This window comes from Sciurus vulgaris, assembly GCF_902686455.1.
Source record: "Sciurus vulgaris genome assembly, chromosome: 7".
NCBI classification, from domain to species: Eukaryota; Metazoa; Chordata; class Mammalia; order Rodentia; family Sciuridae; genus Sciurus; species Sciurus vulgaris.
The window spans coordinates 125,305,284-125,328,501 of NC_136467.1; the positions used below are offsets into that span (position 1 = coordinate 125,305,284).

The window sequence follows — 23,218 nt, forward strand, 5'->3', positions numbered from 1 at the left end:
CGCCAATGGTCGGTCGCCTCGGTGGACGCCGGGAGATGGGGTCCCTAGTATAGATAAAAACTAGCGATACGAGTGGAGAGCGAACTACGAATCCCAGGAGAACCTGCGCACGACCCTGGTGTCGCGAGGCTCACGCGAACGACGACCAGAGGGCGGGGCTCAGCGAGGCACCACCGGAAGCGGAAACCAAGTACGGCGTTCGGGGCCAGGGAGCCTGGGAAATACAATCGTGAGCTCACTGGACTGAGGGGCCGGGAGAGGGCGGGGACTGGAGCAAGCTGACTGATCCCTCCTCTTCTCTCTCACACTTTTCCCCTCAGGTCCCGGCTCGGCGCTACAGCCCTGCGGACTGATTCCATCCTAAGCCGATCTACTGGGCCCTTATTGCCATCAGGTTCCTCCTCCGAGTCGGGCCCGCCGCTAGAGCCCTCGACGGACCCATGTTCACCCGGGATCTGGCGTAAGGCCGGAGGTGCGACCGGGCTCCATTCTGAGGGACTTGGATCGGTGTGCTTGAGCTGAGCGGTTTGAGAACCGGGATGGTCCAATGTGCTAACCTGAGGTGGCGCCAGCCATTCTGTTCGTCCCTTTGCACTTCTCCATTTCCTCTTAGGGCTTGAATGGAGCGTTCTGCTGCAGGCTTTTAAGTGTGTTCTTCGAACCCTGGTCAGTAATGGTGAGGGACAACGTGACGTTTTTTCATTTCACGGCTTCTCGGCATTCCACAGGTTTCCTTCTGCCTTCTCAGGGCCTTTCTTTAAACCGGAGAATGGTTTCCCAGCTCCAGGAAATGAATTGTAGCGGGGGGCCACATCGAGGGCCGCGAAGGGCATTGTGGGGGCGTTATGTAAAAGTAGGACCTCAACCGACAGAACTCCTGGGTCCTCGTGCTACCTAGGCACGCGGTGCTTTGAGCGTATACTTGGAAAGGTTCCAGCGCGGGAAGCCGCCTTTTGGGTGTTGTGTTGTTAGTGTCGTCACGCACGCGTCTAAGCTGTTTGTCAACTCTTCAGCCTAGAGTAGCGCCATTTTGCTGTACGGAAGCTACCAAGCAACGAAGACAGGAGCCTCTCCCCGAGATACTCCGAAAAAATGTCACGTCTGGTTTTGGGAAGAGGAGACCCCGAAATGGGATCAAGCAAGAATTAAAGGGCCGGGTTGATGCTCCTTAATGGTATGTATTAGAGGTTTGTTTTTTTCTTCACAGTGCTGCACATTGAACCCAGGACCTTATGCTTGCAAGCGCTCTGCCACTGGAAAACCACAGGGTCTGTTTTTCTAGTGTTTTCACATGTGGCCCATGGCCTTTCGGCCCTGCAGGGCTTTAGGTTGTGGAGTTAGTTTTGGAGCAGGAGCGTGTTGTTGATTCCAAGGCCATCTTTCCTCCTCCCAGCAGATCCCTGGAGGTGGTACTGGTCACTACAGGGGACATTAGGGGTTGGGTTGTTTGTCTCATCCTTCTCTTGTTACATTTTTTCAATTCTCCCAAAAGCCATGTCCGGGCTATCTCTCATCACGTTCACCCCAGCCACAGACTCCAGTGACCTATGGAAAGATGGGCAACAGCAGTTGCAGCCTGAAAAGCCAGAGCCCATCCTGGATGGGACTGCAGCCCGGGCTTTCTATGAGGCACTGATTGCAGATGAGAGCAGTGTACCTGAATCCCAGAGATCTCAGCCTCATCCTGTCAGGAAGAAAAAGAGGAAGAAAAGAAGAATGACGAGGGAGACTGCAACAGAAGCAGTGGCAGCAGGAGTATCAGGAAGACACGGACAAAGGAGATCCCTTGAAGCTGATGACAAAATGACCCAGTGGATATTGAAGGCTGCCCAAGAGGGGGACCTAGCAGAACTTCGAAGGCTGTTGGAGCCCTGTGAGGCAGGGGGAGCTGGAGGGAATATCAATGCTCGGGATGCCTTCTGGTGGACCCCCCTGATGTGTGCTGCCCGAGCTGGCCAGGGTGCTGCTGTGCACTATCTCCTGGGCCGAGGGGCTGCCTGGGTGGGTGTCTGTGAGCTGGGTGGCAGGGATGCTGCTCAGCTGGCTGAAGAAGCAGGCTTTCCTAAGGTGGCCCAGATGATCAGGGAGAGCCATGGAGAGACAAGGAGCCCAGAGAACCTTAGGTGAGGGGGAACCTTAGCCCATACCCTCCTTTCACTGTATTCTGCCTTTCCTGGCCACCCCACACCAGAAGCCCTAGACAGCTTAAGTGGTCACCTTATCCTTCAGGGTAGATTGATAAGGTAGTATACTAGAATGGTTATGGACATGAAGTCCTTGGATTTAAATTCTGATACCATTTATTTGGAAGAAACTGAATGTCTACATATTTAAGTTTCCCCAACTAAGAAATGGGAGTTATAAGAACACCTTTCTCATGAGGTTGTTTTTAGGATTCAATGGGTTAATATATACAAATGCTAGAATAGTACTTGCCATGTAGTATGTACTATAGAAATATTAGCTATAGTCATTATTAGTCCCTTTTCCAAGACCTTGTGAGACTTGGTTATCAACTTTTCTTTCCGCTGTTCCCATCTGGGTCTCTTTTGTTAGTGGGGAGGGACTCGGGGTTTGCCCAGCATGCATGAGGCCTTCAGTTTGATCCCCATTACTCAGAACAAAAAGAAAAGGTGATGCTGAGTGGGAAGGAAGGCAGTTCTTAGCAGAAAAGCTGGAGGGATTCTGCCCCACACTGCCATCCCCCTAAGGCCTCAGTTCTTTGCCTTTGACTTCTGCTCTTAATCATTTTTCTTCTTTCTCTGTAGGCTCCCTTCTTCCTCCCCTCAGTACTGTGAGACCTGTGATGCTCACTTTGAAGACTCCAACCACTGCACTTCCACTGCTCATCTGCTGTCACTGTCCAGGGGTCCCCAGCCCCCTAACCTTCCCCTTGGGGTGCCCACCTCCAGTCCTGGCTTCAAGCTGCTGCTGAGGGGAGGCTGGGAACCAGGAATGGGGCTGGGACCCCGGGGTGAGGGCCGTGCCAATCCTATACCCACTGTCCTCAAGAGGGACCAAGAAGGACTAGGTTACAGATCAGCACCCCAGCCCCGAGTCACACACTTCTTAGCTCGGGATATCCAGGCTGTGTCTGGGAGAGAGAGAATCCCTCGAGTGGCCACACTGAGCCAGAGGGAGATCAGAAAGCAAGAGGAGAAGGACAGGGCCTGGGAGCGGGATCTGAGGACGTACATGAACCTCGATTTCTGACTTTGATGAAGTCTAATGCTGGTCTGCTTTGAAGTCTGAACTTCTACCTCTGACTTGGGCCCTTTGACATATTTTCTGGGATCTGCCCAGGTGCCAGGTTTTGATCATTGGACACTGATTTTGTGAGGAGGGGCTGAGAGTTGACAAATAAATATCTATTATGGTTTCTTCACTTTTTTGAAATCTTTAGTGAGGAAGCCAAACAAGTCTGTGGATCATATGCAAGTCTCACCTGAGCCAGAAGAGTCACTCTCCAAGTGACTGCCAAGCCAGATTGGCAGATCCCAGCTCCTACTGGGAGTGCCCCACCTATTCTTTCAAACTCCCTGAACTCTGAAATTGCCATATAATTCTCACCTCCCCCAGAAAGGGTCCTCTGACTACTCCAGCCAGTTCACTGATTTCAAAAACACACGGTCATATACTATGCTGACTACCAGTGAAGATTTTCCCAACCTTACAGGAGCTCAGTACGGGGAGGTGGTCATTTGATCACCTAATGGGTGTCATAGGGTAAGTCAGGGAAGGACCTTGGTCTCAGGGTCTTACTGGAAGAGCCCTGGGTAATATAGGGCCTACCCTTACTGTATGCTGCTTGAGCTGGGGCCAAACTGGTCTCCCAAATCTAAACTTGTCAGTTCACTTCACAGCCCGAAAGCTCCTGAGGGCAGGAAGTACATCCTATTTGTCTTATGTTTTTCTTCCCATATTTTGCCACTCTAGCACCCCCTCACTCCCTTGTGCTCATACCAGGTGCTAGGCACCTGGAGAGTTCACAGATCCGTGCATGGAGGTACAAAGAAGGACTGTTCCAGTCTTAATATTTCACCTCATAATTTTCCCTTCCGGAAAAGCCTTTCATGAAGTGTGAGAGATGGAGTGTGTGCTGGGTGTGGGGATTGGGGTGGATGCAGAAGAACCCAAGGGCAGCGGGTAGGCGAGTTTTGAGAAGCACGGGAACCGAGGTGCCTCTGCCAGGTGAAAACGAAGAACTGGGCTTAGGTTCTAGTCCCGGCCTTCGTGGATACGCGCCGCCGCCTGCGCCGCCTGCGGTGCCGCGCTCAAGGAAAGCGCGGGGGTAGCGGGGAGATCGATCCTCAGGGTCCGCCCCGCGATCTGCGGGCTCCGCCCCCGCCCGTCCCTCCAGTCCCGGTGCAGCTGCTTCCGGGCTCCGCGACTCCGGGCGGCTCCGCGAGGCCCCGGCCCCAAAGCTGGGCCCAGGAGCGGTCCCCGCGCACAGCGCCTGGACGCCTGGGTCCCCACGTAGGCCCGCGCTGTGCCTCCCGACTGGGATCTCGGAGGATCGCCGTCCTGACCTTGCGGAGGCCGCGTCCCTGTTGCGCCCTCGCGGTCCGGTAGGGCCACTTTGTAGGAATCATAGCCCCCTAATCGGGTCGGACGCCACTGACTGGAGTTTCCTGGACACCTACCACCTACCTCCCAACGGAGACTTTCTATTCCTTGAACTCCCTTGGGGCAGCAGTTTAAGTCTTCTCAAATCTAGGAGGACCAAAGGACCCCGGGCCACCTTCCTTCCTTCCTTCTTTGATGGAGCACCGCCTCCTCAGTTTCTGGGGCACCTTGTGGCGTGGCCTTGGTGAGTGAAACTTGGGGTGCTGCCTCCTGGGAAGGAAATCTGGAAACACGGAGGACACTGTAGGGGTGACCACGGTCTTGTCAGACCCTGAGACTCTTGAAATCTTATGGGTAGGGATTGTGGTGGTGAATGAATTTGGGTGTGCCTCCCTTCTTTACCTCAAAACTGAGAAGAAAACCACTAGCCACTTTTGAGGCTGCATGACCATTCAGGGAAGTGGGGATCCCCTTCTGAATTCAGAATAGAACGGCATCAACAAGCAGATAACCTGTTCTGAACCTGAACAGATTCTGCCTTCTGAGGAGACCTTGAAAGTCTAAGAAGTGCCAGGAGGTAGCACCAGATTTGGGGGCTCATTACACACCCCAACCATGTTCCTGCGACGGCTTGGTGGCTGGCTACCTCACCCTTGGGGCCGCCGGAAACCCACGAGGCCTGACCCACCTGCCCCAGAACCCAAATGGGTGGACAGCTCCCCTGAGAATTCAGGGAGTGACTGGGACAGTGCCCCAGAAACCATGGGAGATGTGGGGCCTCCCAAGACCAAGGACTCAGGGACACTGAGGAGCTTCCGAGCTGCTCCAGAACCAAGCAGGGAGCCCCAAGTTGAGCAGCTGGGAAACAAAAGAATGGATTCCCTCAAGTGGGACAAGACTGTCTCTAGCACTCAAGAGTCTGGGAGACTGGAGGATGGAGGGGCCATTCCAAAACTAGAATGGGATCCTGTGGATTCAGGTGGCACCAGGAGACCTGGGGTGTCTCTTGAAGGAGGAATGGGTGCCCCTGGGCCAGAAGCCCCAGTGGAGAAACCTGGCCGGCATCAGAAGCTGCTGGGCTGGCTGCGGGGGGAACCAGGGGCACCCCCACGGTACCTGGGGGGCCCAGAGGAATGTCTGCAGATCTCCACCAACCTGACCCTGCACCTACTGGAGCTGCTGGCTTCAGCCCTGCTGGCGCTATGCTCTCGGCCATTGCGGGCAGTCTTGGATGCGTTGGGCCTGCGAGGACCAGTGGGCCTCTGGATACACGGGCTACTGTCCTTCCTTGCTGCCCTGCATGGGCTCCATGCTGTGCTGAGCCTACTTACTGCCCACCCTCTACACTTTGCCTGCCTCTTTGGCCTCCTGCAGGCCCTGGTGCTGGCTGTCAGCCTCCGGGAGCCCAGTGGGAATGAGGAGGCCACTAACTGGGAGGATGAGGGTTCCCTGAGGGAGGGTGAGGAGCAAAGGGGAGATCCAGGAAAGGTGCTGTGACTGTGGGGTGGGTTGGGGGCAAAAGGTGAAGATAGTGTGGCCTTTAGCAGGAGAGTGGGGAGCATGACCCAGATTGTAAGCACAGGGACCTCAGGGATTGGGAAGAAACCCCAGAGTATGAGGGCAGAGGGCTCCCTTTCATACACAGGAGAGAACAGAGCTGTTTAGCTGAGAGAACAGACATGTGTTTATGGATGGTGGGGCATTGCCCTATGATTCACCAGCTGTTGTTACTTTTTGCTTTTACATTTCTCCTACCTATATTTTTTCTTTGTACCTCCACTTAAAAAAAAAAAAAAAAAAAGTGATAGTGGAGAATAAATACCAAAGGGTTTTTCCTGCCCTTCCAAATTCTCCAGCGGGGAAAGAGACCAGAAAGGCACAATAGAGATTTCTACAGTAAGAGGGTGGCTGAGAGACCTAAGATGTTCCTTGGAGCCTGGAACCTGAGCCATCTAGGAAGGAATGGGGCTGCTATGTGGGTGAATTAGGGGCCTGGACAAAGCCTGCAGGGAAGATCTGGTGCTCATGTGAGTCAGAGGGAGCAGGGATAGTACAGGCAGTATTGGCAGGAGTACCAGCTCAGACAGGCTGCAGGGGGAGCACTAGAGTCTTTTGTTCCCACTCAGAGTTAGGGGCTTGCTCACTCAGCAATAAATGTGTAACACTAAATCCTAAATACACCACTACAATGTTGAGAGGTACTGCCACTCAGTGTCTTTCCTGACGCCGTCCAATTGGGTTAGGTGGCAGAGGGTCTAGAGGACTGCTGAATTAGGGGTAGTGACATTGATGTCTGGAGATGAGCCCCAGAATGTGATGTGAAAAATCATCTTTATTTTCCTTGAAAGGGAATCAGGAGTCTCCAGCTTCTCTTTCCCCCAACAATTCCACTACCACCATATTGGTCTGGGGGCACAGATGAAGTTACAGGTCAGTTACTGACAGTTTGCAGACCTCTGTGATGGGAGGAAAGAGAAGAGGATGGAAAGGCAGTACAGGGAGAAAACAAGGTTCTTGGTGATGGGGTGGGGGGAGAATGTGCTCTTTTATTCCCCCATGTCAAAGGGCTCTTAAAGGCCCTTTCTCCTTTGCATCTGACTCTGCCCCCTTTATCCACTCCAGACCCATACCTATCTTTTGAATAGCCCAGAGCCCATCCTGGTCCCCTCAGATAACATCACAGCTCTTAGTCATATCCCTATGATGCCATCATAGCCTATGAGAAGTGTAGGTGACCACATAGCCACTCAGATGATGTCTGCCTTTGGCCATGCCCTCTGGTAACATCACATGAGCCTCTCATCTAGCACCTGCAGAAGACTTGGTGAGTCCCAGTCCTCTTCTGGAAGACTTTAACCCCTCACCTTGATTCCTGGGAGTTAGTAAGAAGGCTTTGGAGTCCAGGCAGGAGGTCAAGGACTGGAATTCTTCCACACACTTCTCAGAAGGGTGTGGTGAGCGATCTGGAAGGGCAGGGTGCAGCCAGGCCAGTCAAAGACCCTGCTTCTCAACACTCTCCCCCGCAACCCTCAGGGGAGGACCTCATAGAAGTACTCAGCCCATTCTAGGAGGATGTTAGGGCCCAGACTCAGGAGTCCTTCTACCCTCCCTTGTTTCACTGATACTCCCTGCTTTGCATTCTCACTCACTGTAGAGGAGAAAGCGCTGGTAACCCTGGCCTGTCTCTTTCAGCATAATTCCACCAGGGCATGAGCTGGAGAAGAGCTCAGTCTTCATGTCAGGGCGGCCTGTCAGAGCAGAGTGGGGAATGAATGAGAACAGAAATGCAAAACCAAGCTTAGGGAGGTTGGGGTGGTTGAGAGCTGGTGGGAACCAACCTTCGGTTCTGAGATCTGTGTTCCCTTCAGTCAAGTGATAAATCCATTCACGGGGCACACAGAATCCATTTTTCCTGCAGAGATGATGATGGCAAGAAAGAAAGAGTGTTACCCCAACCCACACAGTACCAGCATTTTTTAATTTCATCTTGTTCCTTGCTGAAGCCTGGCTCCCTTTGCGTTTCAAGCTACCAAGAGATGGTTAGGCCCATTCTTTCTCCAGAGAGCAACCGGTAGAGCTATTGAATTCACTGAGCTAAGAGTCACGGGTATACTGACCAAGAACCCAGTGGGTGGGTGCTAATATTTTGGGCAGAGAGTGCAACTATTGATGCCTCTACCTCCCCACCACTCACATGCGGATGGCAGCACGAAGCTGGAGCTGCAGTGGGGCAGAGCCAGCAGCCATGTTGAAGATAATGTTGTCCACAGAGTCAAAAGTTGCCAACTCCTCCTTGGTGGGAGCTGCCCCTGCGATAAAATACCACTGGCCCAGGTGGGGATCTGGGAACTGGAGAGACAATAAGGGGAGCAAAAGAGGGTGGGTTGATGGGTCCACCACAGAATCCATACAACTGCTTCATCAGTCAGCACAGCAAGATTTGGGGTGAAGGTGTTGGCCGTCTTCCTCTTCCCGACTGGGGTCTGACAAGTAATCATGAAATAACTTTTCCTCTTTGCCCTTCTGCAATCAACCTGGGTAACCATGCTACCCCACTCTCCAATTCTTCCATGTCTCCACATCAATGGCTACCACACTGATATTTTTATTCCTGCTTTCATCATCCAAACACTCATGCCTTCTTCCTCCTTTTTCCAACATAGCTTCTGGTCATCCTAGGCAACCTACCCAAGACCCTTAAGGCTTCCACCATAGGCATCCCCCATTCTCAGTTCATACCTCTTTATCATCCACTCCCAGAGTTGTCAGTTGATTGTGTTCAGGGCACTGATAGATGGAATTAAGGAGAATGCCATAGAGGTAGAGCAGAGCTGCCCAAATTTGATTGAACATCTTCAGATGGGAAGGAGCTGGTGGTCTGCGTGAGGTGACTGGTGCCTTTACTGCTCTCTTCACTGCGGGCTGCTCAGTCCACTCGCTTCCAGCCCCCATGCCTCGACCCTTGACCCCTTTACCTGCTAATGAATAACTTCAACCGTGTTTTCCAACCCAAGCCTGGATTATCTACAGTTTGTGGGCCTTCCTCCCCCTTTTCTGGATACAACCACACCAGGGTCTCTCAGGAGTTATGAGGAGAGCTGAGCCCTGCAGGTAGAAGTCCATGGTCTTTTATCCCATGTCCTATTGTGTTGCATTGAAGAGAAGTGGCTTGATTGGGTCTTTCATTCATTCACTTAGGAAACTTTTGAGTCCCAGCTGTTTGCCAGGAACTGGCTAATCCCTGTGGATATGAAAGCAAATAAGACACAATCCCTGGCCTTGAAGAAGTAAGTATAGGAAAAATTAGTTGTGTAAACAAATAATTGAAATACAATTCCAGTGCTTTGGAACAGGTATGAACCAGTTGCTGGGGCAGGGTGGATTTTTCTCTGAAGTTTATAATTGTAGAAACAGTACGTACACACCCTGGAAAAGCTTGTTGACACATAAGTAAGTTAATTCATTCAATGTTTATTACTACAAAACACCACATATTCTAATGATCAAAGAAAATGGCATTGCTGTCTGATTGGGTTCAAACTCTCATATTAGATCTGGGACAATTTTATTAATTGTCTTGATTTTTCATCTGTAGAATGAGCAAATCTTCAGTCTTAGAGGATTAAATAAGAATGCATGTAAAGCCTTTTGCAAAGATCTGCACATAGTAAGTCTAAAGAAGCATTTGCTGTAATGAGTATTAATGTTTATAAAGAACTTATTATACTTTCTGGTGGGTAATGAATTCTCAAATAATGATGGTAAGAATTGTCAAGGGGCAGTCATTGGATAGAGCCAAGTGGATAAAGCAGTTAATGCAATGAGATGTTTAATTATTTAAAACTCATGGGCTGCCACAAAAAAGTTTTGCCCTTAGAGGTGAGACTGGCTATGGGCTTGTGATTTAGTTAAAACAAAACAATCCCGGCTGGGGTTATAGATCAGTTGGAAGAACCCTTGCCTCAAAAGCATAAGGCCCTGGGTTCAATCACCAGCATGGCAAGAAAACACAAAATAACAACAACAAAAAAAAACAATCTGGGCAATGGGTGTGTAAATAAGAATTAATTATACTATTTAGGGTAGTGTTCAAAAATTTAATTTTTGCAGGACTGGGGATGAACCCAGGACCTTGTTTGTGTATACTAATACAGTACTCTACCATTAACTTACACCCCAGCCCTTGAAAAATTTTTTGTTTTGGAGACAGGGTCTGACTATGTTGTCCTGGTTGGTCTTGAACTGGCAGTACTCATGTCTCAGTCTTTGGGGTAGCTGGGATTACAAGCCCTTGAAAAAAAATTAAATAGAAGACTAAAATGCTACAACAATTTATTGGAGCAGTAAAGTAGAAGAGCTCAGTCTCCTGAGTTTGCTATGCCTGAATTTGCCAGTTCTACTTAGGCTCACCTAAAGTGTATTCACATATAAAATTGATATTAATACCCATCTCAGATGTTGAAAACCCTTTTGTTGTTTGTTTGATGTGGTGCTGGGATGAACCCAAGGCTTCACATATGCTAGCAAAGAGCTCTGCCACTGAGCTGCACCCCAGAGCCCTTGAAAGGCTTAAGAACATGACAATATGTAACACTTGCAGTGACTGGAACGAAAGAAATGCTCGGTAAACAGATGCTTACTGGAATATTTTTCCCCCCAGTGGGGATCTAACCCAGGGGCGCTTTACCACTGAGCAACATTCCCACACCTTTCTAATTTTGAGACAGGGTCTCAATAAATTGCTGAGGCTGGTCTCCAACTTGCCATCTTCCTGTCGCAGCCTCCTGAATTGCTGGGATTACAGAAGTGAGCCAACGCTCCCGGCTTTAATGTAACTTAACTGAAATGGTACTGGCACCTGGATATAAACTACGAATTCTAGAAGGGGTAGGAAAAGATAAGGACTAGAGAGAGTGTAATCACCCGAGGCTAAGAAACCCCCTTTGATGGGCCCTTCAAGCCCCGATTGTCAGGGCCTTGTCTTTCAATCCAGCCGGACTCCATATGCTCCCAATTCTCAAATTCGGCGGTGTCCCTTTTCTTGAAAAGTCCTGAAAAGAAGCGGCATGCTTAGCTTTCCTAAAACATGGCATGTCCCCTCAGCCACACTTTGCCAGTGGCAAGCGTGACACCACAGTCTGCAAAACGCCCCACAGGGCCAAAACGATCTCTGCCCAACGCCTTGACAAAACGCAAAGTAGGTAGCGAACCAACCACAACCTCCTACGGTAAAGTGACTTCCGGAGGCGCGGAACACAGGGCGCATTGAGGACCGCAGAATGAGAGTTTTAGGTGGCTAGAACCGTGCCTCTCAAAATTCTCTGCCTGCCAAAACTTTTAATATAATAACAAGACATAATCTCAAGACTCCAGATTTCGCGATCCATACAACCGCCACAGAGTCTCTCGAAGAAGGTATGGAGTCGACTTATTTTTTTTCAGGTATTTATAATGGCCACCTCAACCTTCCATCGCTGTAGCGTGCTCACAGGCAAAGGGCACAAGCCGGGGGTGGGCAGCGAGGGGGTAGGGAGGTGCTTAAATGCTTACGCATGCGTAATGCGACTCACGCAGGCGCACTACGGTCCCCCGGGCGACGGCGGCGGTGGCTACTCGGGGTGCTCGGCTATTTCCCATCTAGGCCGGCCCCAGCCCGTCTCTCCCCCAGGAGCTTACTACCTGGGGCCGCGAACTTTCTCATCGTGCCCCATAAACGTAAATCTTGGGGACCTGGGGGAGCCGAACGTACCGCCTCGAGATCCCCAAATACTATCGGGGAAACGGAAGTGGCCTTCGGTGGCAGGCTAGGGAAGACCGGAAGTGACGGTACGGGGGGGGGGAGTCGGGGGGCGGAGCCACAGGGTGGTGGGGTGTGTATGTATATGTGTGTGTGGCCGCGTGTTGGTTGCGCCGCTCTGCTGGAACACCGAGGAAGGCGGAAGAGGGGGGCAGTCAGCTAGCCGGTCCAGCCCCCCGTAAGTGTCCGCCGTCTTGGGTGTGTAGTGATTTCGGCGGGTTCGATGGGCGTGGCGCGCGTGCGCGAAACCACTTTCTCCGCCGAGCCTGGCGCTACCCCCACCCCCACCCCCGCTCTCGCGTTGTCCCAGAATTTGCCGACTTCTGGGGCCCTTGCCCTATCGCGACCGGTGATGACACTGGTCTCTGGTCTCGTGCTTCCTTCCCTGATTCCTAGCCCAACTGGCCCTCCTTTATTGTGATTGGCATTGTGGAGCCCCTCCCACCTCCTGTCCTTCAGCTCCCTATGCCGTCGATCTCCTGCCCTTTGTGTTTCTCTCCCTGTGCCCCGGAATCACAAGGGGGATGGGGGCGGGTGTGAGTGTGTGTGCTTGTGTAGGAGAAACTTTTTAGGTATTGGGGCGGAGATTCGGGGCCAGGGAGGCTTCCGGGTATATAAAATCTACGGGCGACAGCGGACCTCCCTCCCTTCGTTCTTCCTTAGAGAGCTGGCCGCCATGGAGCCCAGTGATACTACCAGTACCGCTATGGAGGAACCTGACAACCTGGAGGTGCTGGTGAAGACCTTGGACTCTCAGACTCGGACCTTTATTGTGGGGGCCCAGGTGAGACCCTTGAACTGGAAGATACCCATTAGCTCTTCCTCTTCCTCCCTTAGAGTGAGGGGGAAGAGCTTGATTTTCTTGTCTTAAAATTTTCTTTAATTCCTTTGTTTATAGTCTAGATAGAACATCTTTTGATGTATTTTGTTGAGTGAGATATGTTTATTGAGTGAGGCAGATTTTATTTTGCTTTCCTTCCCCTTGATAGAATTCAATTCAGAGTAAAATACAGAGGAAGGAGGAACCTGTGTTATCATGGGTTGACCCTGTCCCAAAGAAACATTCATGGCTCTAGCCCTTGGGAAAGGAAACATAATGCAGGGGCCTCAATGTTTCTGATAAACAAATTGATTGCAGCTGTATACTGTACTTAAAGTCTAGAAACCAGAACCCATAATGCAGGTAGAGCCCTAATAGATTCTTGAGTGGAATTACTAACATCTGTGGCATAATATGAGTCTCTTGAGTTTAATGCCATATACACAATTACCCGTTTTTCGTTGTGTAATTTGTGGAGACAAAATCATGAGCTAGTGGGTCTGATATTTTAAGACACATATTTAAGAAAGTCACATAGGTTTTTGTGACCAGATTTTCCAAGAGTTTGTCTAGTTATCTAGTTAGGACAAGTGCTTTTCTTTTTTGCTTCCTTTCTTTTTTGCATAGCTGGGCCAGGAGAAAATACCCAGTACCTTGCACATGCTGATCAAGTGCTGAGCTACATCCCCAGCCTTTTGCTCCTTTCTTACCTTCCTGGTTAGTCTTCCTTAACTAAATCTCTACCCCATCCTCCTTGCCTTTCTTTCTGTTTTTTTTGAAACTTGGTCTTGTTAATGGCTGGTGCTGGCCTTGAATTTGCAATTCTACCTTAGCCTTCCAAGTTGCTGGGATTATAGGCATGTACCACCCCATCTAGCTTTGCCATTATTTTTGTCTTTGAGATTACAGGGGATAAATGAATTCCTGGTATCATTTTGTGTTTAGGAAGGGATCACTGGGCTGGGGAGATAGCTCAGTTGGTAGAGTGCTTGCCTTGTAAGTACAAGGCCCTGGGTTCCATCCCCAGCACCAAAAAAAAAAAAAAAAAAAGAGATCACCGATCACTCTAGACACACTTTCTTTTGGAAGCTAGGCACAGAAGGAGAGAAGGATTATTAGTTGGCTCTTTTTGTTCTTCATCCTTGGTATTTTCTCCTGGCCTTATGCCTGGAGCTTTGTTAAATTTATTCTGTATTTTGACAGATGTTGTCTTGGTTCAGTGCTTTTCACAATTAATACTTCATGATCAGAATAGTTGGGTAGTTATTCTCTAATGGTTTTTATTGCTTACCTCCACAAATCAGTTGGCCCTCTTCTTTTTCCTCCATTCTGATTTCTGTGTATGATTCTTTCTCCTTATAGATGAATGTAAAGGAGTTTAAGGAGCACATTGCTGCCTCTGTCAGCATCCCCTCTGAGAAACAACGGCTCATTTACCAGGGGCGAGTTCTGCAAGATGATAAGAAGCTCCAGGAATACAGTAAGAGGATGGGAGGGCAGTTCAGAGGTTGAGGCTGCTACTCAGAGGGATGAGCTAAAGCCATGGGTTTACCTGTTCATGCAATGTTTTGGTGTGTATCTTTTTTTCTTGCAGACGTTGGGGGAAAGGTTATCCACCTGGTGGAACGAGCTCCTCCTCAGACTCAGCTCCCTTCTGGAGCATCTTCTGGGACAGGGTCTACCTCAGCCACCCATGGTGGGGGACCCCTGCCTGGTACTCGGGGGCCTGGGGCCTCTGTTCATGACCGGAATGCCAACAGCTATGTCATGGTTGGAACCTTCAATCTTCCTGTAAGCTTGTGTTTCACTTGGAAGGGTTTTGTAGGGAGGGGTAGTTTTGGTTGTGTTAGTAGCAGGGAACACATTAGATAGGTGTCTCAGTCTTGAGATTGGGTTTGGAGGTATCTGATCAGATACTGGCCTTGGTCTTTGAGAAAAAGGGGTGGGGCTCCACAGAATGAGTTGAAAAGTGTGGAGGCCTTAGTTTTTGGCTTCTCCCAGAGCAACTTCCCTTACCCTTTCCCCAGAGTGACGGCTCTGCTGTGGATGTTCACATCAACATGGAACAGGCCCCGATTCAGGTATTGAGGGGCCTGGGAGGGTCAGGGAAGGGGATCTGGGAGAAGGAGGCCATGAGGTGGGGGTGGACCTGGCCAAGGAGATGCCTGGGACCTGGATTAATAGGTGGTGGAGCATATAGCTTCATCTCAGTCCTGCCATGATTATCCCTTTTTTTTATCGTAGAGTGAGCCCCGGGTCCGGTTAGTGATGGCTCAGCACATGATCAGGGATATCCAGACCTTATTATCCCGAATGGAGGTAAGTGGGCAGGTTTGCCTAGGTTTTCTCCCCCATCCCTTCTCATAGCCTGAGGGTAGGGGCATGATTGGCCACATCCACAGGATTCTGCCTTCCTAATCTGGTCTCTTCGCCGCAGTTGTTCTTTTGTACAGAAAAAAAGTATCTTTGTGAGGCTATCTTGTCCCTGCCAATCCTCAATGCTTGTTATCTGGGGAATTTGTTTCAGACTTCTTAGATAACTCAGCATAGCATCTTTTCAGTTAAAAAAAGCATTCCACACTTGATTTCTTAACTGTCATGTTCAACATGGGAATGCTCTAACTTCATTAGTTTGCATAGTAGCTGCAACCCATGGTGTTTTTTTATCCTTATAGAAGTTAGAAAATTATAATTTTTACTGTTTGTTTACGAGTATTAGTTATTTGCTGTGTATCTAATTCATGCCAGTCCTATACTAATTGCTAGGGAGTCAAAGAGAATAAATGTAAAGTTCTGTCTTCAGGGAGCCTAGTTGGAGCACTGTCTTCATTCATATCCAGTTGGCCTGAGTTATCTGCTTTAGTTTCATCTTGTTTTTGTTGTCCTGACTCCCCCACTTTTCAGTGTCGAGGGGGGCCCCAGGCACAGCACAGTCAGCCACCCCCACAGACGTCGACTGTGGCTCCAGAGCCAGTAGCCTTGAGCTCGCAAACATCAGAATCAGCTGAAAATGAAGCATCTCCTCGGGAGCCCATGGAGGCAGAAGAAGTGGAAGAGCATGCCCCACCCCAGAGCCCAGAGCTCACCCCTTCTGGCCAAGCTGCAGCGGGCCCTACACCTGCCCCAGAGACAAATGCGCCCAAGTGAGAGATGGAGGGGATCTTTGGGGGTTGGGGTTAAGTATAATATGAGAACCAGGAGAGGAATGGTGGGTGGGGAACCGTTTCTTGGGGGTCTAGTAGGGTTAGTGTTGAGGGGCTCTCATTGGAGGTAAATGAGGTTAGAATTAGCAACTGAGCAGAAGCTCTTCTCTCCCCTGAGCACAGTGGTGCATGCCTATAATTCCAGTGACTCCAGAGGCTGCAAGTTCAAGGCCAGCCTTGGCAATTTTAGTAAGACCTTGTCTCAAAATTAAAAAAAAAAAGTGGGGGGGACTAAGGATATAGTTAAGTGATAAGAGTGTCCCTGGGCTCAATCTCTGATACTACAAAATTTTCTCGATTTCACACAGATTCCATCTCTCATTTTAGAGTTAATTTCTTGCCATCATAGGTATGAGATTGTGGTGGGGAAGATGAGAGCTTTCGTTTTTTTTTCTCTCCATCTTCCTGTGGATGTGAGTAAAGAACAAAAGCTCTGCTAGTCTAGGAAGGGATTGGCCAGGGGTCTGGGAGGCCAGGAAGAGACAGAGCAGATAATTTCTAGACTGCAAGGTAGGGACTGAGGGAGTCTTGGCTCACTGCCCTTTGGGTTGTCCACAGCCATCCTTCCCCAGCGGAGTATGTCGAGGTGCTTCAGGAGCTGCAGCGGCTGGAGAGCCGCCTCCAGCCCTTCCTGCAGCGCTACTATGAGGTTCTGGGTGCTGCTGCCACCACAGACTACAACAACAATGTGAGCCCTTTGATGGCCTACTCTACCTCTTTCCCTCCCCCCTGTACTCCTGAAACAGAACAGACTGAGGCAGATAACCCTTTACTCCCCCAAAATAGCATTGCAACAAAATCCCTCTAGACACATAAATGACCTTTCCTCCCTTAGAGGGCAGTAATTTTTGCAGTACCCACTGTCCTGGCACCCTTTGTATCCCTAAGTGACTAGTTTAAGGAGTTTTACAAAGTAAGGGAGATTAGTATGATCCTTTGTAGAATTTGTCTTAGTAGGAAATTCCTTTTGCATATAAAATAGAATTGACTTGCAAAGGTTTGGGCTATGTAGAAACTTTCAAGTATGTAATTGAAGACGTAGGACATGCTAGATCATCAGAAGGCATTACTGCTGTTGTCAGTGAGGTGAATTGGGCTTAATATTTCCTACTTTTCTGTGTTTGACCTGGTGGCACACACAGCAAGAGGGCCGTGAGGAAGACCAGAGATTGATCAACTTGGTGGGGGAGAGCCTGCGGCTTCTGGGCAACACTTTTGTGGCACTCTCTGACCTGCGCTGCAACCTGGCTTGTGCACCCCCACGACACCTGCATGTGGTCCGGCCCATGTCTCACTACACCACTCCCATGGTGCTCCAGCAAGCAGCCATTCCCATCCAGGTGGGTCATGGGAGTTTGGCCCCAAAGAGGATGAAGTGGGGGTAATGGAATGATATAGAGCAATTATTGGGCTCAAAGGAGGGTAGAGAGGAGAGAGGGAGAAAACTTTGGAAACATGGTGATGAAGGATGGGGGATTTTGGGATAGATGGCAGGCAGGGGTACTTTGGATTAAGCTGTAGTGTTTTTTCTCACTTTTGCCTGTCCATCTCTCTCTTTCAGATCAATGTGGGGACCACTGTGACTATGACAGGAAATGGGACTCGCCCCCCTACAACTCCCAATGCAGAGGCACCTCCCCCTGGTCCTGGCCAGGCCTCGTCCCTGGCCCCGTCTTCTACCACTGTTGAGTCTTCAACTGAGGGGGCTCCCCCCACAGGGCCAGCTCCCCCGCCAGCCACCAGCCACCCAAGGGTTATCCGGATATCCCACCAGAGCGTGGAACCCGTGGTTATGATGCACATGAACATTCAAGGTGAGTTAGGGTCAGTGACTGGCAGAGAACAGCAGGCTGAAGGTGTGGGCTTGGTGTTGAGGTATGAGGGAGTAAGGATTGGGTTTGGGAAGGTCAGGGCTGGTTGTTGGCATGTGTCGGGAGGGGCAGGAAGGGGGCTAATTTGTCCTTGGAAATTTGTTTTTGTGGTAAAGAGGTCACATTGTTCCTGTCTAGAGGAAGGAAAGGCAGACTTTTTGGTTGTAAATGGTGGTCTATAAGACATCTGCTCTCAGGAGGGCATGCTTAGGCCTTGGCCCCAGTGGTCTCAGGGTCACTCTCTTTCCCTGCCCAGATTCTGGCACACAGCCTGGTGGTGTCCCGAGTGCTCCCACTGGCTCCCTAGGACCCCCTGGTCACGGCCAGACCCTGGGTAAGAACAAGGACATCAGAGCAGGCTGAGCTCTGGGTAGAGAAAGGGGTAGGGCTGAGTGGGTGGGTTGCAGGGGTCCAGGTTCAAGGTTACATCAGACCCGCCCCCCAGGCTCCACCCTCATCCAGCTGCCCTCCCTGCCCCCTGAGTTCATGCACGCCGTCGCCCACCAGATCACTCATCAGGCCATGGTGGCAGCTGTTGCCTCCGCGGCCGCAGGTAATCAATCACCTGGAAGGGGAGGCCTGGGAGGTGGGGCCTAGTCCATGGTGGTGGGTACTGTTGGCTGTCAGGCAATAGCTTGGCCCTCAGCTCTCTTTGGTCTCTCTCCTCTGCTACCCACAGGACAGCAGGTGCCAGGCTTCCCAACAGCTCCAACACGGGTGGTGATTGCCCGGCCCACCCCTCCACAGGCTCGACCTTCTCATCCTGGAGGGCCCCCAGTCTCTGGGGCTTTGGTGAGTAAGGGTGGCAGAGTTCCAGTGGGGAAGAGTCGTGGGAGAGAATCTTGGGGCAATGTTTGGGAAGGGCAGGATTGAAATCCTTTCCTCTCCCCCACCGCCCCCAGCAGGGTACTGGGCTGGGTACCAATGCCTCGTTGGCTCAGATGGTGAGCGGCCTTGTGGGGCAGCTTCTTATGCAGCCTGTCCTTGTGGGTGAGTCCTCATTCTTCCCCACCTCAAACTTAAGAGTTTCATGACTCTCACATCTGATATTTCCTTTCTAGATGCTCACAGGTACTTCCTAGTCTTTCAGTATGTTCTTTGTTCTTGTTTTCTTGCTGAAAATGGGGCTATTATAGACGTCTGATCTTTCTTCAAATTTTACCTTTCTTTTGGTTGGTTCCTGACAGCTCAGGGGACCCCAGGAATGGCTCCACCTCCAGCCCCTGCCACTGCTTCAGCTAGCGCCGGTACCACCAACACAGCTACCACAGCTGGCCCTGCTCCTGGGGGCCCTGCTCAGCCTCCACCTCCTCAGTCCTCCACAGCTGATCTTCAGTTCTCTCAGCTTCTGGGGAACCTGCTTGGGCCTACAGGGTCAGGGGCTGGTGGGCCTGGCATGGCTTCTCCCACCATCACCGTGGCGATGCCTGGTGTCCCCGCTTTTCTCCAGGGCATGACTGATTTCTTGCAGGTGAGTGACAGACTTGCCTTTTATTTCATCCTTCCTGTCCCCCCAACCCACCTAAAGGGAGTAATACTCCATTGCCATTCTAAAGCCATTGGGTTACAGCCTCTAGTAACATGGCAGGGAAAGAGACCTGGTAATCTATTGATTCTGAACTTCTATTCTGGAGATGAGAAAAAAAAAACTCTAAGAAAAAAATAGTGAAGTCACTGCTTTCTGATCTAACCTATTCAGAGGGAGAGAGTTCACTGTTCAGTCTTTGTTGTTGAATACCTGTGTGTGAGTATTCTACTTTAAGAAGTTAAGACTTTCCCAGACCCCTGTTGTTTTGTGCCCTCTTGGTGCCATGTTATGTCTTTGTCCCTGTTCTCACCTTTTTTTCTGTTCTTTATTTGCCAGGCCACGCAGACAGCCCCTCCACCTCCTCCACCACCTCCACCCCCACCCCCTGCCCCAGAACAGCAGACCACGCCACCACCAGGGTCTCCTGGTGGCACAGGGAGTCCCGGAGGCCTGGGTCCTGAGAGTCTGCCACCAGAGTTTTTTACCTCAGTGGTGCAGGGTGTGCTGAGCTCACTCTTGGGCTCCTTGGGGGCTCGGGCTGGCAGTAGCGAAAGCATTGCTGCTTTCATCCAACGCCTCAGTGGATCCAGCAACATCTTTGAGCCTGGGGCTGATGGTGCCCTTGGTAAGAAAAGAGCAGGGAGTACCTTGGTTTTCTCCAGAAAGGGTGGTGCTAAGGGGAAGGTAGATAGCCTTTGTTTATGGCTGTTGGCAAGATGGGATGAAGCTGATGGACGAGGCAGATTAGGTGGTAAAGATGATTGCTAACTTCTGCTTCTGTTCCCAGGATTCTTTGGAGCCCTGCTGTCTCTCCTGTGCCAGAACTTCTCCATGGTTGATGTGGTGATGCTTCTCCATGGGCATTTCCAGCCATTGCAGCGGCTCCAGCCCCAATTGCGTTCTTTCTTCCACCAGCATTACTTGGGTGGCCAGGAGCCCACACCCGGTAACATCCGGGTAAATGCAAGCCTGGGCCCCTCAGAGCTCTCCTCCTTCCCACTACTAATTGGTTATTCCTGACTGTATCTGTCAGTTAAAGCTACAACTGCCCCAGCTCAAGCCCTTATTAGGGGTTGGGGTGGGGAGGGGAGGGTTCTCGAGTCCCAAGGCTTGAGATTAAACCTGTGATGTTCCCCTATAGATGGCAACCCACACATTGATCACCGGGTTAGAAGAATATGTGCGGGAGAGTTTTGTGAGTGACCCTTTGCTATTTCCCGTCTGTTCTGAGTTTGGGCAGGGCAGGTGATACTCCCTTTGGTGGCCTCCTCCGTTTCCAGTCTATGATTCCTGATTTGGGGATCTTTTTTGTGTCTTGTCTTGCAGTCTTTGGTACAAGTTCAGCCAGGTGTGGACATCATCCGGACAAACCTAGAATTTCTGCAAGAACAGTTTAATAGCATCGCTGCTCATGTGCTGCATTGCACAGGTTAGGGTTAGCTGGTCCAGGGTGAGTGGGGCATTTGGTGTGTAGGGCTGCTGGGTACCAGCCTTCCCTCCTCGTGTCTTGCCTACAGACAGTGGATTTGGAGCCCGGTTGCTGGAGTTGTGTAACCAGGGCTTATTTGAATGCCTGGCCCTAAACCTGCACTGCTTGGGGGGACAGCAGATGGAGCTTGCTGCTGTTATCAATGGTCGAATTGTAAGCACCATGCAACCCCAGATCCTTAGTCTCGTTTCCTTTGGTATCTTGTAGTTTTTATTTTTCTTGCCACACTGCCACCTATTACTCTGAGTCTGATAAAATTGTAAGAGCTGGTTGAGGGTTGTGTGTTCCAAGTCTGCTTTTATCCCTCAGCGTCGTATGTCTCGTGGGGTGAATCCATCCTTGGTGAGCTGGCTGACCACTATGATGGGACTAAGGCTTCAGGTGGTTCTGGAGCACATGCCTGTTGGCCCTGATGCCATCCTCAGATATGTTCGTAGGATTGGTGATCCCCCCCAGGTAAGGGACCCAGTGGGCTGTGGGATCAGGGAACTTGAAGAAAGTGGAGAGATCTGAGGTTCCTGTGTTTTGTTTTCTTTCTCTGTTCAATTTTACAGCCACTTTCTGAGGAGCCAATGGAAGTTCAAGGAGCAGAAAGAACAACTCCTGAGCCTCAGGTATGAGGGAGAGAGGTTGAGGGACCAGATAATGTGGAGAAGAGGGATTAGGGAAAGGAGAGCTGGAGGCTAAGAATTCTGATGTCTGGGTCTTTTTACTGTCTGAAACTCAGCGGGAGAATGCTTCCCCAGCCCCAGGAACAACAGCAGAGGAGGCCATGTCTCGAGGTCCACCCCCTGCTCCTGAAGGGGGCTCTCAGGATGAACAGGATGGAGCTTCAGCTGAGACAGAACCTTGGGCAGCTGCAGTTCCCCCAGTAAGTGGCAGGAGGCGATCCAATTCTGGGTTAAGGAGCTGCAGGTTGTGGGAATTACTTTCCAATCCTTTCCTTCCCAGGAATGGGTCCCTATTATCCAGCAGGACATTCAGAGCCAGCGGAAGGTGAAACCGCAGCCACCTCTGAGTGATGCCTACCTCAGTGGTATGCCTGCCAAGAGACGTAAGGTTGGTTTACCTCTTCCCTGAGGATCTGTTGTCTATCCAGGTTCCCTTATCATGCTTAGATAAATCAAACTCTAGAGCTAGAAGGAGCTATTCCTAGTTCAGTCTGCTTATTTAATGAGAAAACCTTTCTGGGAGTCAGACTGGTTTGTGGTTGGTATATAACCACATAAGACTACTATGTTTGTGGTCTTAGTCCCTCAGCTACCTAATGCCCAAATGACTAGGGCTCATTTTCTAAGGTGGGCTTCCTTTTGTGGATTAGTTTGCTCAGAATCTCAGATGGCTTGCCCCATTTGGCCCTTGCTTTGAAGAGCAAGTTTAGTACAAACATTGTATTTGGCCAGAGGCAAATTAGGAAGGCCACATGTAAAACTGTTCCCCTTCTTTCCTCTAGCATAGGCACTCAGTGGTTGACTTATGGAAAGGGTGAGCTGGGTGGTGGCACTGGATCTGACGTTGATCCTCTTTTCCCTCCTAACCCCGTCCCCCAGACGATGCAGGGTGAGGGCCCCCAGCTGCTTCTCTCAGAGGCCGTGAGCCGGGCAGCTAAGGCAGCCGGAGCTCGGCCCCTGACGAGCCCAGAGAGCCTGAGCCGGGACCTGGAGGCACCAGAGGTTCAGGAGAGCTACAGGCAGCAGGTGCCCCCATCTTAAAGCAGAATAGGGATGGTCTAGCGGGAGGGGTTGGGCTAGGGTCCCTCTTCCTGGATCCTTTCAGAGATGAAGTGGTAGTTTGGGGCTGCCACTTTTTGAAGATTTTCCCACATTGTATCTGGGAAGTCTCAGTGATGCCATATTGGGCTGTTGACAGAATGTGGTTGGTGGGGAAAGCATTAACTCTTGAGGGGATTGTCTTGTGTGCTTGCTGGGATCTTGGGGTTTGGTCAGTGTTACTCTGACCTGCTTATTCTCTCTCTCTAGCTCCGGTCTGATATACAAAAAAGACTGCAGGAAGATCCCAACTACAGCCCCCAGCGCTTCCCTAATGCCCATCGAGCCTTTGCTGATGATCCCTAGCTCTTTGCTCTATGGCCCTTCTTCACCAGGGGACCATTTTCCCCCTCTTCCTTCACAGTATTTAAGAAATAAAAGTCGGATTTTCCTGGCTCTTTTGTTTCCAAATGGTGTTTAGTTCAATCAAGTCCCTTAATTTTGTATGGCTTTTTTTTTTTTTTTAAACTAGGATTCCCTCAACCCAATCCTGTAGAACAATTTGTAATTATCCCAGTGAGCATACACATGCTATTCTTATTCATGTAGCAGATGTGTAAGCCTACATATTTTGCAGTGCTGGGAATTGAATCCTGGGCTTTATGCAGGCTAGGCAAGCAGTTGACCACTGAACCACATCCCTAGCCCCGGAAGCCTTGTTTTGAACCCAGCAAC

At 50.5% G+C, this 23,218-nt stretch overlaps 4 protein-coding genes across 24 annotated transcripts; 3 read left to right on the forward strand and 1 right to left on the reverse strand.

Moving 5' to 3' along the window:
* Window positions 1-168: 168 nt before the first annotated feature.
* GPANK1 (G-patch domain and ankyrin repeats 1) lies at window positions 169-3,383 on the forward strand. 3 transcript variants are annotated; one of them, XM_079146356.1, is made up of 5 exons: window positions 169-229; window positions 321-666; window positions 1,014-1,174; window positions 1,493-2,123; window positions 2,769-3,383. In XM_079146356.1, the coding sequence occupies exons 3-5, from the start codon at window positions 1,162-1,164 to the stop codon at window positions 3,211-3,213; spliced, it is 1,089 nt and encodes a 362-aa protein (XP_079002482.1). In that variant the 5' UTR covers window positions 169-229; window positions 321-666; window positions 1,014-1,161; the 3' UTR covers window positions 3,214-3,383. The 3 variants fall into 3 exon arrangements, with proteins under 3 accessions (XP_079002482.1, XP_079002483.1, XP_079002484.1); XM_079146357.1 differs by lacking the exon at window positions 169-229 and having other exon boundaries at window positions 236-676; XM_079146358.1 differs by lacking the exon at window positions 169-229 and having other exon boundaries at window positions 236-472.
* Window positions 3,384-4,324: 941 nt separating this feature from the next.
* LOC306665287 (uncharacterized protein C6orf47) lies at window positions 4,325-6,430 on the forward strand. The gene has a single exon (XM_079146686.1). It carries the CDS (start codon window positions 5,182-5,184, stop codon window positions 6,061-6,063), a length of 882 nt encoding a protein of 293 aa, XP_079002812.1. The 5' UTR covers window positions 4,325-5,181; the 3' UTR covers window positions 6,064-6,430.
* A 448-nt stretch (window positions 6,431-6,878) lies between these two features.
* On the reverse strand, window positions 6,879-11,264 carry APOM (apolipoprotein M). 2 transcript variants are annotated; one of them, XM_079146688.1, is made up of 8 exons: window positions 10,990-11,264; window positions 9,129-9,307; window positions 8,806-8,853; window positions 8,261-8,415; window positions 7,905-7,978; window positions 7,716-7,814; window positions 7,431-7,529; window positions 6,879-7,022 (listed from the first exon to the last, which is right to left on the reverse strand). In XM_079146688.1, exons 4-8 carry the CDS (start codon window positions 8,311-8,313, stop codon window positions 6,991-6,993), a joined length of 357 nt encoding a protein of 118 aa, XP_079002814.1. In that variant the 5' UTR covers window positions 8,314-8,415; window positions 8,806-8,853; window positions 9,129-9,307; window positions 10,990-11,264; the 3' UTR covers window positions 6,879-6,990. The 2 variants fall into 2 exon arrangements, with proteins under 2 accessions (XP_079002814.1, XP_079002813.1); XM_079146687.1 differs by lacking the exons at window positions 9,129-9,307; window positions 10,990-11,264 and having other exon boundaries at window positions 8,806-9,075.
* A 369-nt stretch (window positions 11,265-11,633) lies between these two features.
* On the forward strand, window positions 11,634-22,979 carry BAG6 (BAG cochaperone 6). Of its 18 annotated transcripts, none has more exons than XM_079146680.1 (26): window positions 11,634-11,892; window positions 12,527-12,647; window positions 14,046-14,163; window positions 14,278-14,474; window positions 14,711-14,764; window positions 14,928-15,002; window positions 15,588-15,826; window positions 16,445-16,574; window positions 17,029-17,226; window positions 17,448-17,700; window positions 18,014-18,091; window positions 18,203-18,310; window positions 18,437-18,549; window positions 18,660-18,747; window positions 18,945-19,228; window positions 19,622-19,910; window positions 20,073-20,242; window positions 20,427-20,480; window positions 20,612-20,714; window positions 20,803-20,927; window positions 21,084-21,230; window positions 21,329-21,388; window positions 21,502-21,645; window positions 21,726-21,833; window positions 22,325-22,471; window positions 22,754-22,940. In XM_079146680.1, the coding sequence occupies exons 2-26, from the start codon at window positions 12,540-12,542 to the stop codon at window positions 22,847-22,849; spliced, it is 3,486 nt and encodes a 1,161-aa protein (XP_079002806.1). In that variant the 5' UTR covers window positions 11,634-11,892; window positions 12,527-12,539; the 3' UTR covers window positions 22,850-22,940. The 18 variants fall into 18 exon arrangements, with proteins under 18 accessions (XP_079002806.1, XP_079002807.1, XP_079002803.1 ...); XM_079146681.1 differs by lacking the exon at window positions 11,634-11,892 and adding an exon at window positions 12,319-12,435; XM_079146677.1 differs by lacking the exon at window positions 11,634-11,892 and having other exon boundaries at window positions 22,325-22,467; window positions 22,754-22,979.
* Window positions 22,980-23,218: the final 239 nt, after the last annotated feature.

Bases quoted from the DNA above. Each gene is read 5' to 3' on its own strand.
- BAG6 (XM_079146677.1), top strand. From the start codon at position 12,540: ATGGAGCCCAGTGATACTACCAGTACCGCTATGGAGGAACCTGACAAC. The intron at 14,475-14,710 runs GTAAGCTTGTGT...CCCTTTCCCCAG, and splicing joins TTGGAACCTTCAATCTTCCT to AGTGACGGCTCTGCTGTGGA. The intron at 14,765-14,927 runs GTATTGAGGGGC...TTTTTATCGTAG, and splicing joins TGGAACAGGCCCCGATTCAG to AGTGAGCCCCGGGTCCGGTT.
- GPANK1 (XM_079146356.1), top strand. The intron at 2,124-2,768 runs GTGAGGGGGAAC...CTTTCTCTGTAG, and splicing joins AGGAGCCCAGAGAACCTTAG to GCTCCCTTCTTCCTCCCCTC.
- APOM (XM_079146687.1), bottom strand. From the start codon at position 9,018: ATGGGGGCTGGAAGCGAGTGGACTGAGCAGCCCGCAGTGAAGAGAGCA. The intron at 7,979-8,260 runs GTGAGTGGTGGG...TCATCTCTGCAG, and splicing joins CTTCGTGCTGCCATCCGCAT to GAAAAATGGATTCTGTGTGC. The intron at 7,023-7,430 runs GTGAGGGGTTAA...CTCCCATCACAG, and splicing joins ACTAACTCCCAGGAATCAAG to AGGTCTGCAAACTGTCAGTA.
- LOC306665287 (XM_079146686.1), top strand. From the start codon at position 5,182: ATGTTCCTGCGACGGCTTGGTGGCTGGCTACCTCACCCTTGGGGCCGC.